General features: G+C 45.0%; 2 protein-coding genes across 9 annotated transcripts in view; both read right to left on the bottom strand.

Annotated features, from left to right (window-relative positions):
• Positions 1-11,089, bottom strand: part of ISM1 (isthmin 1) — a 46,765-nt gene extending 35,676 nt beyond the window's left edge. For both annotated transcript variants that reach the window (XR_010989130.1, XM_068153160.1), the window contains exon 1: positions 10,940-11,089. Coding sequence is in view for 1 of the 2 variants with exons in the window: in XM_068153160.1 (XP_068009261.1) it covers positions 10,940-11,056 (117 nt within the window). In the remaining variant the exon portion in view is untranslated. The remainder of the gene's footprint in view (positions 1-10,939) is intronic.
• A 3,717-nt stretch (positions 11,090-14,806) lies between these two features.
• The window catches only part of SPTLC3 (serine palmitoyltransferase long chain base subunit 3), a 112,028-nt gene continuing 105,911 nt past the window's right edge, over positions 14,807-20,923 (bottom strand). For all 7 annotated transcript variants that reach the window (XM_068153159.1, XM_068153158.1, XM_068153157.1 and 4 more), the window contains 2 exons: positions 17,377-17,472; positions 14,807-15,114 (listed from right to left, as the gene is read on the bottom strand). The gene's annotated coding sequence lies outside the window, so the exon portion shown is untranslated. The remainder of the gene's footprint in view (positions 15,115-17,376; positions 17,473-20,923) is intronic.

Below are 20,923 nucleotides of genomic sequence, written 5' to 3' on the forward strand. Positions count from 1 at the left end.
GGTGACTTGCTCATAAGTCTGGACCCACAGGTCTAATCTCAACACCTAGAAGGCACAGGATCCAACCCTAAATCAAGTCCTGAACTGTCAAATGCACTACCCAGATCAGCATCTTGTCTCCCACCTTCCCTTCATTGGGTCAGGTGCCTTTGGAATCTGGTGGAGAAGCTTCCAGGTGTTCTGTCTTGTCAGAACACTTCATGAGCATCATGCCTTAAGCAAAAGCCACTGGCATTGGGTGCAGTAAAGCAATTTCACCTGGTGCATCCCCAGGCAGTATCCTAAAGAGCTGCCTTCAGGCTTCTGATACAGATCCACCTGCACTGGGCTCATGCTTGCTGCCATTGTCACATCCCCGTGAATGTTCCATTCATCCCGCCTTGTGCATCTGCTACGTTACGCATACGGCTACAACAGTGCATTACAGATTTGTCAGCTTTCCCAGCTCTTCTCACAACTCAATGTCTATCTACTCCCAATAGCACACAAAGCAACTTGCTATCTTACACATTTTCATGAAATGGATGACCCTTTTCCTTCTGCATGTTTTGATCATGAGCCAGCGCTGCTACCATTTAAATACACATCAAAAGCTTCAGCATTCTATAAGGCTAAAGAGTTCACTCAAAACCTTTGGTGCTATTGTTCCACCCTGCCTAAAGAAACAGACACAGTGTGGCTGCCCTAGGTTCCCTTTTGATATATATTTTCACAAATGTTAGACATAGACATATCAACCCCTCTATTCTTTCCTAATAAAAGCTTAGGCTCTAAAGCACAAGATGAGCAATAGGTACTCCATTGGCCAGCTGCAGCAAGCCTTTCATAAATAACACAACAATCAACCCCTGTAAAGGAAAATGATACTCCAGAAGCTCTATCCTGACATGTATCTGCTTTCCTCTTGTAGGAAGGACTAAGACAGAAAAAGTGAAATGCTGAGTGCCTGAACAGACTCTAAGTTAAGAAGAGATAACAGTAGTAACGACACATGAATTGTAAACCACCTGCAAACGTTAAGATTGCTGCACCACTGAGTCTATACTGCAAAACTCCAATAGACAGGGACTGTGCTCTATAAAATCATGATGAATGCAGGATTGTTTTTATATTATGAAGGTCCTAATCCTCCTCCTCCTCTGCCTTTGCTCTATTGTTACAACATCAAAGACCAACTGCTGGCCGAGATACAGTCAATATGAAAAGGGCGACCAGCAAATTTACTGCTTGACTTCATTCCCTTTAAATGGAATAGGCACCATGGCCCTTTTTCAAAGTCCAATCACTGACATATATCTTTTTTATTGGACATCATGTACAATAAAGTGAAGCTGTAACTTGGAAAAAAAATAGAACACCTTAAAAAAAATCCCATGAGGTGAACATTCCTTTATAAAAATATCACTGTGGTTACGTGTTTTGAAAAACTCTGGTCACTCCACAGGGCAAAAGGCACAAGCTGGCGAGGTTATAGTTTAGCTAAGATACATACCCATGCCTAACACCTAGTTGGTTTCAGAAAAAACACCACAGAACCAACCAAACAACAAAAGGCAAACCCAGAACAACACTAATAAAAAGCGGTATATTTAAGATAGAACGGCAGTGTCAAATCAACGGAGATGGCAGCATTCACGTCACAAGAATCATTAACTGCTTTGTTATAGTCTGCTCTTTGCTGTGAACCTTTACAGACTTCTTCAGTCCAAAGAACCTCAAAATCAGTGGCACAAAATGTCAACATGTACACTGCATCTTAAAAAAACCCAGTCTGATCACTGAGGTTATTACAAGAGTCACTTTCAGATGAGAGTTGTATCTGCAGACATTAAAGACAGGGACAGCTTTGTTGCTGTTACATTGCTAAACAGACACTAAACAACTTCTTGCTATGAAATTAGATAGTGCCTAAGCAACTCATAATACACAATAGGCGAGTATACAGGGTTGTTAGAGAATCCATGGGTTTTAATTTTTAATAAATTATATGTCAACATCTCGAGGAGGTTTTGTTTTGTACTGTTTAAGCTATTAATCCTGCAAAAAGACATTAGTAAATACCTGAGTACTAAAGTTACATCTAAATCAAGCCCATACTGATTTTTACAATCCTACACTGATATATGTAGCAGATTGAAAAAAAAAAAGGTGTGTTTGTCACACCTATAGTAACCTTTGGCAGCTGGTTCCACTCCAGTTATGGTTTCCTTAAAGCAAAATCTGCTGCTGTTCTGTTACTTCTAAGGTGAGAAAGATACCAAGCTATTGACTAATCTTTGAAGCATTAGCTTCAAAAAATAACCATCTTATTGCTAGGTCCTCTTCACTGCTCTTTCCGTTATGCTATACTCTGCTGTCACTCACCTCTTCCCATCACATCCCACAGCACAGTTCTCCAGGTGAAGACCTCACCTCCTGCAAGGACTTCACCTCCTGTACATGCTCAGCTTTCCCAGGCATGTACAAGAAAGTGTTTCAGTGATAGTGTTTCATTGTTCACCAGACACCTAAAGGAAGCATTCTGGAAGTTGAAACTTGGCCCATGGACACCAACTCAGTGACTCTTCCTTAGAAAGGAGAAATCCACTTTTCTTTGATTATTTTTTAGAGTGGACCTGGAAACAGTGGCAGAAGAAGATAGGTCACATTATTTGGGTGTTTTTTATAGACACTACACAATTGCGTTGTCAGAAATACTGATCTCAACAGCCATGTAGGCAAAGAGGAAACTAATCTTCCTGAGGGAGAAAAGTTACTGTGGAACACAAGAGTCCAGGACTTTTCAGTGTGTATGAAACTAACAATGGAACATAATGGATGGAAATTAATTCATGCAATCTGAAGAAAGCCACACACCAAAGCCCAGCTTGCCTTCATGGATGGAGGTGCACTTTATGTGTGCTATGTGTATATCTGCTCTGTAGAAAAACTGAGCTGTGAAAGAGGAATTTCAGCTGTGTCTGCAGCTGATACGAGTTACTGACTCATCTTGCTTTGTGAAAGTCAGTGGAGCAGCGTCAATATAAACTCACTGAGAAAGTAGGTCTAGCATGGAGGTGGAAAAGCCAAGGTACATTTGAACTTCTCCTGCTTTTCAACATGAACTGACTCCACCAAGAGAGGTGAGAGAAAGATTTCATCTCCAATTTTCCTCTCTCATCTTGATGAGAGCCTCCATAACATTAAAAGCACCCAAATAGCCATTACTCTACATGAACTTGGAGTTTAACAACTCCAGGCCTGCTTTCGTCCTGCTGACTGCTAAAAGGATGGAAGGAAAAAATATGACATACTGCTATGAGCTCTCCAAGCACTGAAAAGCAAGGGCAAAATGATAAAGGAATTGCTTACCAGTATCACCCACACCAGCAGTATTATACTGCCACACAACTGGCTGCTGTGGCAAGCCATCACTTATTACAAGAATGTTACATTTCACTGTTTGTCTTTCTTTTTCTGGTATTTCAAATCAAAAGTACATGGAAATAGCAACACTGGAAACATTCCGCTCTTACTAATGGATCAATGACATCACTACTCTACTTCTTGGAAATGTTATTCATCTCTGTGCTCTGGACTATGAATTCAGCCTGGCATTTTCTGGCTTCAAAACTTGTAACATCAGTATCCTGGAAGCACAATAGTATTAAAGTGCAACAGCAACCACCTCTGCATCATTTAATGCTTCCTTTTGCAACTTAGTAAAGCACACAGTATTTTTAGTCACTAAGCATTTGTGACAGTGCTTACAGCCTCCATTCACGCCTGGAGACCTTCTACACTACATGCTGTACGCAGGCAATGCCACAACAACAGAATCTCAATCTCAAAGAGCTTGGCTTGAGATTGGTGGAAAAGAAAGTTAAAAAAAAAGTGTCAGTGCCATAGGTCTGATACCACTGAAAAATAATGCTTTAAAAAGTTATCTTTTGTAGGGAGTGTTACTCCCTCAAGTCAAAGAGCATTAAGTCACATAGCCTCAAAGCAGACAGCAAGGTAAGAACCCTAATAAGAGACACAACTGGGTACTACCACATTTGTTAGCAGGGAAGGTTGGCAAAATGCACTGAAGAGAATAAAGAAACCAGCTCCAACAGTAAAACCTGTCGAAGCTGCTAAATCATGTCTGTTACCACACTGCCAGGATATAAGCACAACCCCTCCTACACTGCTTCAGATTTTAGTTTACATTTGTGTAAGGGAACACCTAAATTGCTTGTCTGTTTGAAGTGCAAGTGCATTTCAAGATTTTCAGATGATGAAGAATACAAGCATAAGCAAGGCAAAATCATTTCCTACGCTTACTTGCATTCTATTCACTTTTACATAGTGAAGGAGAAAAGAGAAATTCTTGAGCATGAATATTTACAAATCTGTGCATCAAAAAATGAAGTGCCCCCCAAATCTTCTCTCCTCACTGGAAAACATACCAATGGCAGAGTTTTCACAGGTCCTGTCTATCTCTGCCGTATCATTTCAGGAAGCTTTTCAAACACAACTGGTATAGGCAGGTATTAGGCTGGCAGGCAAAGGCAGAACAGTCTGTGTCATTACTAACACCACCATCTGCACTTTCCTTTCTGTAAAGGTTTCAGCTGCTGCAACACAGCACAGCAGGAGTTTTCACTAATCGATATTTCTTTCATTGTTTATTCTTTTCTTTGAAGACTTTTCCCACCATGTTGGAACAATACAGCACTGATTATTAATATCCAGATACAGTAGATATAACTAGAGACAAAAGAAGGACTGCTGAATTCAAAACATGGTTTCCAGCTAACACTTAACGTCACCTGGATTGCTTAAACAAATGCCTCCCCAGCAAAAGAATTCCACAGCCCAGCAAGGTGTGGAAAAGCATAATATGCTGAAGCTTTAAGTACTAGGGTTTGGTTATGTACTAGCAGGTCATAACATCTATATTAAAAATCACAAGGGAGCACACGTTGACCAGCTCCAGTCAATAAAATGATGATGAAATTGCTAAGGTCATAAAGATCAACAGCAGGGCTTCACCTCTAGGCCTCCTGCTTCTGTGGACAGCTAGCATTAAGAAAGGACAGAGCAGGGGAATGTGACAGAATCTAAGTGCTGACAGCTGAAGCTGGAGGAGTGATGGAGAGATTTATGTGCCAATCAGATGACAGTGAAGGGTCAATACAGTATGGTTGTATTGCTGTTACACTGCCATTACAGCTGTGATGGACCAGGTCTGTTTTTCCTGTGTGGAACAAACTTCTCTACATGATCAACGAAGGCTACAAAATAAAAGTTACTCCAGAACTAGTGCTATCTGTCCATGTTAGATGGACCAACATGGAAAGTACCAACCCAGCTCCTTCTAGGATCTCTGTGTATCTATGCTTAGTCTCTCCACTCCAAAGGTGATCATTAACAGCTCTGGACCTTCTCAGGAACTGGATTCAAACCTACCACTCCTTCCACTACCATGAGTCAGTCATCCAAACACCACAGGGCTCAGAACCCCATCTTAGCAGGCTTCCTTTTAACTACTCTTCTCCCGCACACAGCCTGGAACACAGCTAAGGATGGACTGAAAAAAGAAATGGGCATAGAAGACACCATGATGGCTCAGAATTAATTCAGAGCTGCATAGAATCTACTTTTTTGTTTTGTTTTTCCACACAAATATCCCAATACTAGAAATAGCTGGAAAATGATCCTACAACTCCAAAAGACTCTTCTGTATAAAGCACTAGATAAAAACCACTTCAAGCTATAGTTACAGAGACAAAATTGAAACATACACTGCACTTTAATGGCAGGTATTTATCTGCAATGACCCAAAATGATCAGTACAGTAACTGTTAGCTATTGAACTGAAGAGAAATTCGGCAAAATATGCCTCACCCCAACTTCTTAGTCAAATCTAATGCAGGAAGTGACATTCATACCTGCTTAACATTGCTCCTTGCAGCCATAACTAAATAAACTATTCCTGGATCCCTGTTCTGAATTATTTCAGTAATCTTAGATACTAAAGAGCGTACCACATCCTACCCTAAAGATATGGCAGCTCTTTTCTACTGGGGATGCTTTACTTTGCTAGGAAATGAAGTGACAGGTATGAGATTAATTCATACTTTGTGGACTTTTCCTGGAACAAAGGACAATAGCAAATGCTCCTCTGCTCAGAGCAGCAGTCTTGTTTCCCATTTTATCCTTTGCTTCCATGAATGCAGCAGCAGGACATGTAAAGCTAATCACCCTTCCTTCCCCCTAGATCCTGGAACAAGCCACAGCCCACCAGCAAAACCACTAAAGAGCACACAATTCTCTCCCTTGAGAGATGAGAGAATGAAGTGCACGTGGTCAAAGTCATTTGTAAAGCTTAGTGTGTAACTGGAAGAACATATGCTCATAGTAAGGGTGAGCTATAGCCAAGAACCTATACCACAATGCCTGCTGGCAACAGGCAGGTTTTACTGTCACTATCAAAAAGCACAAAACAACATTCTCTATGATGAGTAACAACCTCATCAGAAGAGATTGCGTCTTTTTCTGAGAGCCAGCCTGCTTCATTAACAAGCCACCTGCTCTGAAACTTATTTGTGTAATATATAAACTGTTCTTAAGGCAGAGAAGGATTTAGTGCTCATATTAAATACACGATGCATATCCACTTATTGACATCTTATGAAGGAAAATGTTTTTCAATGATTATCAAGACTATCAGCTCCTATTAGAGATAACCAAATGCAAAGTCACAGAGCTCATATAAGCTTTACAAAAAACTCAGTCTAAAATTCTCCCAAATTAATCAGAGCTTGAGTCCCAGTCAAACTGAGAAAGCCTCTATATCTGATCTGGAGATCATTGTGTAATTTGCCTGAAGCTGGTACAAGGGGCAGTACAAAGGCACCAACCTCAAAATGACTGAAGCATAGTCCAGCAAAGGTAACAGGCAGCACATCATCTATGAACTTCACACCATGTTGTGCTGTGCATCTTAGAAGGAAATGCAGAGTTCAGCCTTGTAAAGGACTCCTCATGGCCTGGAGAGCGACTCTCATGTGACCATTTAGAAGCTGCAGAACATGTTTCTTCTGGCAGGGCCCAGAGAGGTGCCCACGTTTCTGAGGTGCTGCAATTGCTTGCAGACTTACTGAGGAAGGCAAGGACAGGAGCAAACAAGATTACAAGGGAAAAAGCTGTTTACAGCATTGTGCTGCTTGTCAAATTATGCTCTCTTATACGGCTCCAGCTTCATGCTAATGTAATACTGCTGCAAGTACCACAGTGGAGAATCTGACTTCATGTGCCATGGCATATATTGTTGGTGGCTCTGGTACTACATTTCACAAGGTCATTTGTCTTGGTATGGTAACACTGTTTTTCTTGTGTGCAAGGCTTGCTACAGAAAAAATTAGAAGGGATGGCAAGAAAGTTCTTGATGAAATATTTTCTGTCAGAGTGAAAGCATGTATTTTAAAGTATCATAAAGCATTACAGCACATCTTACAAAACTTATGCTCAAGCCTTCCCTTCATTTTATAACTATGTAAAAGGATAAAAACATACCCAAGCAGCATTTTTCCATCTCTTAATATAGCCTCACTTTCTCCTATTCAGAAGCAGAAGTTTGTACTTGTTCATTTAATGAATACACTCAAAAGTAGATTCTGCACGCTAATTAAACAGTCTCCTCACCATTAAATCCCAAAATCTTTCCCCTCCCCAGTTCTCCTTATTTTCTTTGGTACAGAGGGGGAGAGGGAATAAAATATCACTGAGAAACAAAAGGCTGATTCCTTCTCAAAGATGCAAGATGGTTTCCAACTCCTATATGGATTTCCCATTTCGCATTAGTTCACCTCAAGCCAATTCCACCAGCAGCATGAAACTGAAGCAACACAGAGGTCCAGTGCCTGTTTCTGCATCAATGAACAAAGGAAGCCTCTGTCCACATCTCACCCATCCCTAAGATGACCAAGCATAGTACCTCAGGATTTTCTCCTCACTGCTGCTCTGCTACAGCCAGTCACAGCAGCACACCACCACAGTCCCAGACATCTGGGCAATCTTAGTGACATGCACAGTAAAGAGAAGGGCACCACAAGTAAAAATAAGAGGCAGAAAGAAATAACTTGTTTAATTTTAGGACCAACTTTTTCCTGGATTTCTTTCATCTGTCAGTCTAATTAACTGCAGAGGTTAACACAATTGACTCAGACTTCAAATGCACAAAAGTCTCTATTTTAGACTACTTCAATCTCCAACAATATTTTAGGATTACTAAGGAGTCCTACTGAAGCCATTTTATATAAACAGGCTCTAGGTTGTGCTAAGTTCTTGGAGTTGGGGTGGGTGGGGCTTTTTTTTTCAGACTAATACATCAGATACTCTCTCACACAGACCCAAATTCTGGCCACTTTTATTTGTTCAAACAGATCATGTAAGTCCTAAACTACCGTCTCCTACATTTGATAATAGCCAGTTTGTTCTGAAACAATTTTGCCCTGTCAGAGTACATCTATAAACAGTTGCTGCAAAGATCACTCTTTTCTGGATCTGCCAAAATGTGTGCAACAGACTTCATCACGTGAAATTTCACCAAGTCAAACACTGACCTAATCACTTCTCACAATCTTTTTCTCCCCATAGACCTACCAAGACAGAAGAAGAGCAATAGGTGTTTTTTGTTTTTCCCAGTCTATGCAATGGCCAACCTGAGGCATTTCTGTCTGCTTATACCAACAAATTTGGGTTTGTGCAGTTTTACTTTCCTTATTGACTATCTACCTGGGAACCCAGCACTAGAATTTTGCGTTTCACTTCGCTATGTGACACAGTAACATTCCAAGAAGCCTCCAAATCTGAATATCCCAGTGCAAATTCCATTGAGAACTGCAGTGCTCTGGATGGAAGCATCTGCCTGTCAGAGTACAAGTTTCTAAAGCAGGTTACAGTAGGTTCTGGCTAGCAAGCGAATCCAAGCCCCACCAGACTGATGAGACTTCCATTTGTTTAACTGATTATTCTAATCAATTTACCTTCCTCCCATAATGTCTTGTACTGACACACTCTCAAATACATAACTGCAGAATCAATTCAGTTGGAAGGAACATAAAAATTTCATTTCCACATGTGGCAAATCATGCTGAAAATATTAAGTGCTAAAGCTATCATGATGCCTAAAGCCACTGAGTTATCTGTAAAAAAAAAATCACTGGACAGAAGGAAACACTTGAAAAGGTCAACAACCAATACATTTTTCACAAGACAGCCAACTACAATGATACTACTCTAGGATAATTACCTGAAGATTATTTTCCTCCTTTCACCCTAACTTTACAATAGTGCTCTAAAAAGAGCTCCTCAGGGAAATGGCATCACCCAGAGTTCCCACTTGCCCAGATGTTTCCCTCATTATGTTACAGGCTGTCAAAAAAAGGCAAATTCAGGGTCATTCTAATGATAGCAAACACCTCATAAAAAACCTCTCCAAATTTACTTTTCCAAGGAATATCATTTTGAAAGGCATTTCAAGTGCCCATGAGGAAAGAAAGCATCATCTATAAAACATTATTACCAGAAACCTTGAAGATATTAAAAAAAAAATATCCTGGAATGTTGAGCTGGTGATAAAACTGCAGCTCAAAGAGGCAGCATCCTGGGGCCTCACCCAAAGCCCAGGTCCAAGCACTCCCAAGCAGGACTCCCACCAAGTTCAACAGGCGGTTTTCTGAGTTAAAAGGACACGATTGCAGTTTGCAACTGGGATGTTGAGTCTGCAGATCTGGGTTCCCTCCTGTAGCTAGTGGTTTCATTTGGTGGACTGCCAGCTGGGGAACCCCTCCAAACAGTGATTGTTAGAGCCTGCAGTCTCCTTACTCTCCCTCACGCTCTGCTGGAACTCTTTCTGTGATGGCAAAGGGGTTTACATAAATTTACAGTGATAACAACTATTCATTTTCTGTCAGGCCTTTGGATGATGCAGTGGTTGATTCTTTAATGTTTGGATACAGGGGGGAAAAGTTGGTCAGGGTATATGCAACTGACCAGAGATTTACAAGCTTTGCCTGGGGATTTTGATGGGTTTGCAGCTTTTATCAGTGTCTCCAACTATCTGAAAGGAATGGCAATATGTGATGCTGGTTGTTGTTTTGTTTTGTTTTTTAAATCACCTGCAAAAATCAGGAAACAACAACAAAAAACCCTTGACCTCTACCAGACATAATTCACCTTTAGTTTCATGGGATCAGAAGACTGGAGGAGATTGGCTGGGTCAGAAGCCCTGTCCTTCATGGTCACAGACACATATTATCCTGAGTTTCTTGGCTATCTCAGGGTTGAATCAGGATCTACCCATCTCTTGACATTTTCCAAGGAAAGCTATGAATTTTGTTCCCACATTTCCCAACACCATAGTCCCATTTCCTCCCCTCTTGCCCTGGGGAACAAGGGAGGCCCTGGGTGGGGCTTACCATGTCAGGCACGGCGCAGCCTGCCTCCATCCCATCCTTGGCCCCACACGTGCTCCCCAGGTGAGATGACCAACATCCCTGCCACCTGTCCGTGCTGCACTTGTCATGCACACGGAAGCCGCTCTGACCTCTCCGACACGGCGTCAAAACGCGGTGAGATGCTCAAAAGAGCATCCCTGCTCTTTCCCACCTCTGTCTCCCGAAAGAGCGTAAAAGCAAGTGGAAGGGGAAGATGCCACCCCTCTGCACAGCCACGCGAGACAAGCCCTCAAGGGGGTCAGTACCTAGTGGCAGCGTCTGCTGGTGCCGCGGACGCGGGACCTGCTCTCGCCAGCCCGGCCCGGCCCGGCCCGGCCCGTCGTCCCTCCCCGGTGCTTGGCCCCGCCGCGTCCCACCACAGCCCTCAGGGCTAGCAGGTGGCGGCCGTTGGCCGGCCGTTGGTCGCGCGCGGGCGTGGAAGGAGGCGGGAGGGGAGGCGGGGCAGCACTCACCTGCCGCTGGCTGTGGTTGCCGGCCTGCGGCTCGCCGCCGCCGCGCATCACTGTGATGTGCAAAGTGAGCAGGAGGAGCCCCAGCAGCAGCAGCAGCTCGGCCGCCAGCCGCACCATCCTCTTGAGCCGGGCGGCTTTAGGGCCCCGCTGCGGCAGCCGTGGAGGAGGCGGAGGAGGAGAAAGAGCCGCGGCGGCCGCCGCCGGGGCCGCCGCTGCCGCCGGAGCAGCTCCGGCCCCGGGGCCAGCCGCGGCAGCCGCAGGACGGGCTGTGGGAACCGCGCTGCTCTCGGTGTCAGCGGGACGGGCGGCGGGCGCGGGGCAGCGGCGGCAGCAGAAGCAGCGGGGTCCGCTACACCACGGCGGAGCCACGTCGGGGCGGGACGCCGCGGCGGCGGCGGCGGCAGCGAAAATCCCAGCACCGCCCGGCTGCGGCGGGGGGCGGCAGGTAGCCGCGATGGGGCCGCGGACCGGCGGCGTCTCTGCGGGCAGCCCTGCAACCCAGAGTCACCGTGGACCTTCCGATGGAGGGAGCGGGCGGGCTGAGGCCCCACCGCCTCGGGGAGCCGCTGGCCGGCGGAGAGCAGCGCGGCACGGCTGCCGACGGGGAAACGCTGCGAGGACGGGGGGGAGCCGAGAGCGTGTGTGAAAGTGAAGGAGGAGGGAGAGAGGGAGAAGGCGGGGGAGTGGGGAAGCTGGGGACGACTCTCACATGGCGGGGAAGCCGGGACGCTCCGAGGGGAGGAGAGAGCTTGGTGCTATCGCCTCCCTTCTCGCGAAGGGTTGGGGGTGTGCTCCTGAATAAGCTTCCCCCTGCTCCGCCGTGTCCTCGCCCGCCCCGCGGCTCCCCCCTCCCCTCACGGCGTCCCGCCGAGGCGTTGCTCTGGGCTGCCCGTCCCGCCAGGTCCCGACCAGTCCCGTCCCCTCGCGGCGGGGGGTGTGAGAGAGCAGGGCAGCGCCCCGACTCCCGCCGGCTCCCAGCCCTCGACGGTGTGGCTGCGCGGTCCCCGTGGACGAAAAGGGGCAGATCGCTGCTTCCTCCCCGTCTTTCCTTACTCCTCCTCCTCTCCGGTCCCCGGCTCGGCGGTGGGGAAGAGGAGGGCCGAAGGGCTGCTAAAAGCTTTAGCTGCCAGCCCTCCGTTGGAGCTGGATACCTGGCTCCATCTCTCCTCTCTCTTTCCTCCAGTGGCCCTAGGGTTGGCAGGGGCAGCTCCGTGCTCACTCCTGCCACCGTGTGTGTGTTTGCAAGCGGCTGGCTCTCCTCCGGGCTGCTGCTGCTTCCAGACGAACTTTCTCCCCCCCTCTCTGTGCCGAGAGAGGTGCGTGTCGGATGCTTTTATACTGTCCTGCCTCCCTCCCCTGCTGTCCTCCCCCATTCTTTCGCTCCCCCTCTTCTTTCTCCCACTCTGCAGCTCCTGCTGCAGCCTAGCATCGCCCCCTCTCTGCCCAGCTCCTCTGCTCCTTGTGCCGCCGTGCCCTTCTGCAACCCTGGTTTGGGCCCCCGATCCCGCTGACAGGAGGCTGCACCTTGCGTAATGACTTCCACCGCTGCTCGGCAGGAACGGAGCTGTGATGGTGCTGTTTCCCCTTCAGCTGGGCTGTGTGTCCCCGGCAGGCCAGAGGGCACGGGCCGACTCGGGCCCCTGGGATTTTACGCTCCTCACTGTCGTTTCCCTTCCTCTTGGTTGCTGACTACATAAAGTGGAAAAAGCTTTCTCTCTTGGATGGGGTGGGGGACAAATTTAAAATTAATCTGAATTTAAAAGTATGTGATGAACGAGGGTTGGATTTTCACTTGCTGTAAGTCAATGTCTTTGCATCCAGGCTGGTGGAGCCAGTGTTATGGAAATGCAGCTCAGTGTAACAAATACAAAGATAGCTAGCTCAAATAAACTTGAAACCTAAAGTCATCTAACATGAAACCGGAGTTTTGGCGTCTCTGTCATTGGTTGTCCACAACTGGGAAAGTTATGTATAAAAGTAAGGCAGTTGGGGCCTGTGCAGGTGTGTGACAGCTGGGAGGCTGAGATGATATAAAAATATCTAAATGGGCAAATTGGATAAAAAGCCTTCCCCATCTGAAATATTTTCAGACTGAGACTAATGTCCTCAGCAGGGTTCCTGTGCCTGCAGTGTGTGGTGCCAGCAGAGGATGAGGCACACAATGGGAGCCTCTGCCTATGGTATGCCCAACCTAGGAAGCTGGCAGATGTGGGGCACAAGAAAAGTCAGAGCTCATGGGAGCTTTCTTGCACGTTTTGGTGTGTCTGAGGGCTGTAGCCACAAATGAGTTGGAATGATGTCTCATACTCTTCCAGTCAGATAGGTTTCTCTTCCACTGTAAATAATTAACCAGCAGGCAGGAATTTGGTTAAAATAACTGCACTGAAGTATCATGAAAGATGCAACCAAAAGCTGCAGAACCAAACGCTTCAGGTGTAAGAGTTTTTTGCCTGCAAATCTGTTCCATGGTAGTGCTGCAGTAGGAGCAATCATTGCAGATGATGGTGCATGGCAGGGACTCCTGCAGGGCTGCCCTGGGTGTTACAGAGAAGTACAAACCCTCCATCCAAAATCACTTGTCAGGAAACACCGGTATGATATTGCGCTGATGCTCTTGGTTGTGCAGCAAATTATACAAAGATATTCAACACTATGTAAATCCGTAACAGCCTGTGGGACTGTCACATAGTTTTAAAAATATATGTTGGGTATTTTTAACCCAAATATTCCATGGGCTAATCAAAATACTGAGAAGATAAAAACACTGAAGCTTGGGCTCTCCTTGCTATGATCCTGGCTGTGCCCCAGTCAGGCACAACACAGAGACTGCAAGCATGAAACTGAGTGGTTCAGGAGGCAGATTTGGGGAGACAGGCAGCAAAGAGGCAAGAGAACTGTCCTCCAAGTTTGCCAAAGTTTGGCCCTATCTAGTGGCTGTCAGTGGATCCTGGCTGGTGAAGAAAAGTGGAAACTTGGCATGTGAGCGCTATATTTCAGAGCTGAATAGTACAAATTGACAGCCAGAGCGAGACTGAAGGCTCCTAATGTGAAACAGTCCAAGTGACAGCCTGGTGGAAAAGACACACACGGATCCGCCACTGAGCTCTGGGTAATGTAAGTTCTCCCTTGCCTTATGAAAGACACTGAACCAAAAGACATCTTTAATCCAGATGAGATGGGCCCATACTGGTTTCCCCATGGGACATTAAGTTTTATGTATTAAAGACAGTGAGGGACACAGCAGTTCTACTATGAGCAGTGAGCACATGGCAGCAAGAAACCAAAGCCTTTACCCACCTGAAAATGTCAGTGTAAAAGCAGCACTTGGGTGCAGCCATTCTGCCTGCAGGGCTGTGCTGGGGTGGACATAGCAGAGACTGTGCACATGCACACCGTAGATAGCAATTTAAATGCACAAACACTGTTAAGTCAACAGATGACTTTGTTGATGAATCCAGATGGCTGAATCGCAACCTGTAAGGGAGATGGGCTTAAAAGCAAAGGCAAAAGCTCTTTTCCTGTCTTTCTTTCTTCCCCTCCCACCCCCCAGCCAGTAGTTGGCTGATCACTAGTCCCTAGAAAACAAAGTCGAGGTTCAGCTACCCTGAGGGGGGTGCTACTCCTGGGATGTGGTTATGAGCACCCAGCAGGGAGGTAAATCAGCAGGTGGGTCGGGTGATAATGCTGGGGTAAGAAGGTGTGTTCCTTTCATAGCTCCTTCCCTGCTCACAGCTCATATCTCACCTCTCCACCTCCAGCTTTTACTTTCCATTTCTCTTCCCTCTGGCAATAAAAGCAGAAAGCTCTGGTGTGCTCCCAGTCCCTCAGCAGTGCCAAGGAAACATACTGAGCCCAAGCTCTTAGAAATAGGGTTAAAGTCACAGATTTTATGCAGCATTTGTCATATAAGTGGCACACAACATGGTCAGGTAGTGTAGCTCAGCTGATGCATGAGAGTGAATATGCTGTGACAGCTCAAAACCTGATGTCTTGCCTCTCAAACTCCACAGAATCTATGTTTCTCATTGCAGAGCTTCAAAACGTGGTTGCAGCTGCCCACATTGTAGCCTCTGCTGCAGGGTGAGGTATCTCTCCTGGGGAGGTGTTTCACAGATCTGCTGGGTCTAGTCATGCCGCTGCCAGATGGAAGGCCCCAGTGTTTCCCTTACACCAACCTGTCAACAAAAACACATAACAGTTTTCCACAGCCACCTTTGGTGCTTAAGGCCAAGGAACAGTGTCTAGGGCCGAATTTGCAATGTCCTCATTGGTATGGTCTGCTGGTGATGTTCCTGGCTGCTGCCTCAGGCATTGCAGCTGACCCGGTGACACCCTTCAAAGCCAGCATGAGAACTGCTGGAACACAGAAGGGAGGGAAACATTATGATATAATACAACATAAGTCACTTTACATGCTTTATCTCAGAAGTGAGGAGGATATAAAGGTAGGAATATCATGGTTCACTTGGGTCCTTCACCCTAGTAGTGCCAGCAGTTAAAAGATAGTGGTGCTTACCTACCTGTGCACTTTACCCCTTTATTTACAGTCCTGGTATTGCTCCAGGACTCTGGATGCATCCTGTCAGTAAGATTGATAGCTTTTCAGAGGAGCAGAGCTAGTAGAGCCCCATCTGCCCTCAGCTGGCTCCGGCCTGCACCCACTCCCAGGATGCCATTGTTTTATCTTTAAGCCTGGGGGTTGCTTTAAAATTATCTGGGATGAAAACCTGGCTCCACTGAAGTTGTTGGCAAAGCTCCCATTGACTTCAGAGGAGCCAGGATTTCACCCTAAGACGCTTTGTAGATTATTGTTGAATGGAAAGCATACGTCTGGCTTCTCGAGGGTTATTATTGTTGGTGGTGACCTCTGCTCTGGTGAGCATTGAGCAAGGCTGCGTTAAGACAGATGGCTAAAGCTTTTCCTGCCTATTCCACTGCTTCCTCACAGGGGCTTTGCTTTACGACTCATCATCCTGGATGCTGCTTATCAAGGAATACCTTCCCGTCGCCTGCTGGTGGAATTTAATTCCTGTTTGCCCACATTCCCCTTCCCCCAATGCCAGCAGATCAGCAGATAGGAGACAGAATGGCTGATTAGCTTCTAGCTCCAACCTCTTAGCTATAAGCTGCAAATGCGCACACACACACAAAGAAAAAAAGAAAGAAAAAGAAAGAAAAAAATAATAACCTTCCCCTGCAGAAAATCAAAGTCTTTCTGTGATGCATGGCTCCTTTATCTCAAAAAACTACAGCCTGAATAGTAGCCACTCTCATTTAAAAATAACTGATTACTTAGGTTTCTCCAGTTTCCTGCTTCTCCTTGACCAGGGCTTTCCTGCCATCCATATATTTTTGTCACCAGCTGAGCCTAACAGCTGGGTCAAGATTTCTGAATTGTGCAATACCTTATGTGACCGACTGGAAAATAAGTGGCCACATATATGTGCCAGAAGTGGAAACATATAATGAGGAGTGTGAATTATGAGCTCAGCTTCCTGCCTGTTACCTTTATTTTTTAATTTAGTTACCTGTGTTCTTTATTTTTTTCCTTTTTTCTTATACCAAATTCTGTTTATTTTATACTCCTCCACATTTTCAATTTTCAGTATGCTGCACATTGTTGTACTGATGGTATGCAACTACGCTGTAGTATTTGCCAAGATGTGGCAGTACAGGATTGGAAGAATCAGCACACTGGGCAACACTTTTTGGAAGTACCCATAGACCCTAAATTCTGCTGACTTTCATAAGAGCTTGCCAGAAGGCAATTTTTTTTTGCTTCATTAGAGAAACACAGCGAAAACAGCAACTCCCTTTCCTCTGAATGTCACTGCAGAAGTGCCTGGGTTAGTTTGGCTGAGATGGATGAATGCTACAAATAGAGTAAAGGCTCAGACACCTGATTGAGTTACCTTGGTTCAGCGAGTTGCAACACATCAGCCGAGGCAAGCACTTTCCTGGTGGTTTTTCTGGCTGTGGTGCCAGCCATGTGGCAGAGCTGACCTCCTGGCTCAGAACAGCAAGGCAGCCCAGCGTTTTGGTGGCAGTGAGCCTTTAAATTGCCTCTTCTATTAAACTGGCTCAGCCAAATTTATCATTAAATTTAAATTATTATACGTAACAGTGAATAATGTGGCAGCTCCCCCCATGTGTGCATACACAGGGTGTCTGCAGGTGTGTGGCAGGGGGTACTGAACAGAAGGAGCTTTACATAAACACTGGTGGGAGCTAAGAGCAGAGTGAGGAGGTGGCTCTGGCCCAGCTGATGAATGAAAAAAATTGTACCTCAAGAAAAAAAAATAAAAAAGGGTTGTGTGACTGAGAGTTGAGTTAGTGGATGGCTTCTGACAAGCCTTGTCTCATGGCAGCCTGACAGATGAACAGCCTTTCTCATAGTCAAAACCAAACGAACAAGAAAAAAAAACAGAGCAACTCACCTCCCACACCTAAGGCTTTCAGTTCTTTCCTTCCCCAGGGACAAGAACACAGTACTGGCTTGTAAATGGCTTTTGTTCAAGACCATGTTTCTGATTCTGGAATTAAAAAAAAAAAAGATCAGAAAGCTGAAGGACAACTCTGCAGCCGAGAAGTGAAAAGAGGACTTCACCGCAAAGACTGTGATGGCAGGTGAGATGAAGTGATGACTGTCTCCTAAAGTTAGTTCAGCTGTCTCCATTGCAGGGAGGCTATTATTCCCACAACGAATGTAAAGAAAAATAGCTCATTTCTTGATGGCTTCAGGTGATAAGTTTTGCTTGATTTCATTTAGGTGATTTAACTCGCAGCAGAGTCTGTGCAAGGCAACTCAGACTCCTGTTAGTTTATTGTTGCACTACCACATGTAAGGCTCTCCCTAGCCTGGTTATGCCTCCTGGGTGGAGGCTTTAGGGCTTTTATTTTATTGTTCTTACTAAATCAATTCTCCTACTTGACAGGCGATGCTCTGCATTTCCTAATATCTTTGTGCAGTACTTCATCAGTTCAAAATGATGCCACATCAACAAAACATTCAGTTTTGAAACCTGCATATTCTAAAGTCTGTACTACCAGAGTACTGAATTTACACTCAGGTTTCTCAGTTCAGTTTTGAGTTAGTGCCTTAGGAGTTAAACAGTATTAATGTCCTCTCCTTTCTGTAGTGGAATCTGCAGTGAATGTTTCCTGATAAATACTCTACACCATGTACCAAAGCAAGTGGGAAAATGTCACGGTCTTGTCATTAAAGAAACATGGAGAGTGAGGACAAATTTCCCCCTTTCTCTTCACCTCTGTATTTGCTGCAGAGATATCTGAATGATCTGCAACAGTCTTGTAAAACATTTATGTTTGCTGAGATTCAGAAAAAAACCCTCTTATGGGAAATAAATCTCCCTTCTGTAGGGATTGTGACAGTGTGCTCAGTGAAGGCACATCTGTTACACAGCCACCTGGCATGCTCTAAGGTAAGTGGGAACATGCTTTTCGTTATGACTGCAGGTGAAGAAATCATTTAAAATAGTACATATCCTTTCTCTTACTGTTGTTCATTGTTTCTGAGGTCTCAAATTAATTTCTGATGGAGTAAGGGTCGGCAGTTGGATTAAATACTCCTTCCATCAGTATGGAAGAGCAGACTGGTTTTTGTGTCCTCCCTTAGTGCAGCTTTTTACATAGTGGTACCCAAGTTTGCAATATTCTAGCATCTGCAATGATAATCATAATGCCAGAGTAAGAGAATCCCTGGGGAATATCCCAACTAGAGGTCAGGAATGATCTGAAATATGCCTCTAAAAGATGATGATATTATGTCAAATAAAGTATTTAATTTTAAGAAAAACTCTCTCTAAGGCCCAGCTTGAAGGGTACTGTCTGTCAAACAAATGTGCACATCCTTGGTGACCTCAAGTACAGTTAGGATAGCAACAGCTTCACCTGCTGTCTGTGGTGGGATCATAAAAGTCTCTGGATCTGTATAAGACAGACTGCAGAAAGATGCCCAGAGAGCCTTTGCAGCAGACCTGATGTCTGATGTGTCAGTGAAGAGCAGGTACAGAGCACAGCCATGGACCCAGTGTGGTCCTGCTAGCAGCAGAAGTTTTGGAGAAAGTGCTGTGCTTAGCTGTAGACACAGAGCTGGGTTGGCTGGAGGCTCCTCTTTATGCAGCTGTGGTGGGTTTACAGCAGTGCTCAGCACTTGTGAGAGAGGGAGGGAGAACAGTGTGAATGTGTAATGATTTGGTACGTGTGACTGAGAAAATCACTAAAGATCAAAGCACATTTTCTTTCAAGGGAGCTGACTTGTCTGTAGATTTTCACTCCTCAGTACCCTGAAGAAACAAGACAGCGTGGAAAACACAAAACTTGGAGCGCCACCTTTCTTCTCAGGTCAGTTATTTGCTGCTAATCAACAACTAAGATTTTTCTTCTCTGTTTACTGATAACATCCTGGTGCAGTGAGAATGGGCTTCAGGAGGTGGTGCAACCCTATGCAAATCTTCATGGGAGGCTTTGGAAAGACTGGTACAAAAAAGGGGCCAGTGTCACTGAATAACAACACAGCCCCATGTGATCAAGCTCAAACTTTATCCTTCCATTGTGCTGGCTATAACTGTTGTTCATTTTATGCAGTTCTATCACACAACAGTTTATACATTTCCAGTGCATTTTCTTATGCATAATGTCATTCTATTAAAAATTGGAACATGTGGCTTATTGTTGCTGTTGAAGCTGCTGGTGGTGTCCTGGCTAGTCCAGCGGTCCGCTCAAATGGCAGGGCATTCAGGCCGGTGTCTTAAAGTTTTAGTTCCAGAGTCGCCTCTTCACAAGGATAAAAACTCCAAGGCAGTTTGAAGTGCTAGATCCACAAAGCAGGTGGTTGATAAGATTATTGGCTCAAGAAAATAGGAAATTTGTGGCTGGGCCCACTATAAAAGGAAATTATTTTCAATTATTTGCAAATAAATGAACTTCAATGCGAGCAGGATCAGACCCTTGTCTTTTTTACTGTATATGGAGACAGTAAAGAGATCTTTTTTAAACAAGAAATAACTCGAAGCAGAATGAGGAATGGAGAGGAGGGGGAGCAAATTAACCCTTTTTTGACTTCTGGCACGTAACCTCAAGTAGTTTTAGTAGAACCCTTGGTGGGGGGTTGTCTGTAAAATGCTACAATTTACAAGTGGCTTTGACTACAACATGTTGCTTTTCAACCACAGAGAGACAGGAAAGGATCCAATTGACACCTGCTTCAGACAACAAATGGGACACAAAAGAGGAAACTCATTTTAAAGGGTCTATTTGTTTGTCTCTTGTAACGGATTAAACCAGGGGGCCAGTATTTCGGGATGGATTCTGCTCCCATCCCAATCAAGGGGGGAAAAAAAAGGTCTATTTGTGTGAATAATGCAGAACCGGCGCTTGGTGAGGAAATGAGTTGATTGTTGCTGAAGATTTACTGACAATTCTGTAGTAAGCAAGGATATAGTACTTCTGAAATGCTTGATTTGCAAGCCAGATGTTTGAAATATGAATATTCACACTTGCAGAACTTTAAACAGACAGATGAGAGTTTACTGAAAAACAACTGGGAATACAAGAATTTGTTTCAAGAATGCAAAATACCACAGTGCTTTTTTAAAAAAGGTTTTCTTTTCTTTTTTTAAATTTAAAAAGAATTTAGAAAATTCTTCCTGTCTAAAGCAATTTCTCTGTGTGAGCATAAGAACAGAGAAAAATTGCTGAAATGATGCTTTTCAGAAATTCAACCAACCAGCCAACCAAAAAGGTTACCTCATTACCCATAGTTTCATTAAAGGGCCTAATAAGATGCTGAAGCAAACACTTGAGATCACAGATATGCTTACAAATGCAAACTGCATGCCTTTGCATGCAAACTGTTACAGGGCTCCCCTAAACACGTGCCTGCCCAACAAACTCTTTTGGGCCCAGAAGTCCTGCTTCCTGGGTGCGAGTGAGGCTGTGAGCAGCCCGGCTGCAACCCAGCTC

This window comes from Melanerpes formicivorus, unplaced genomic scaffold (genome assembly GCF_026170545.1).
Source record: "Melanerpes formicivorus ecotype bairdi unplaced genomic scaffold, bMelFor1.0.p_v2 SCAF_25, whole genome shotgun sequence".
In the NCBI taxonomy this organism is placed as follows: Eukaryota; Metazoa; Chordata; class Aves; order Piciformes; family Picidae; genus Melanerpes; species Melanerpes formicivorus.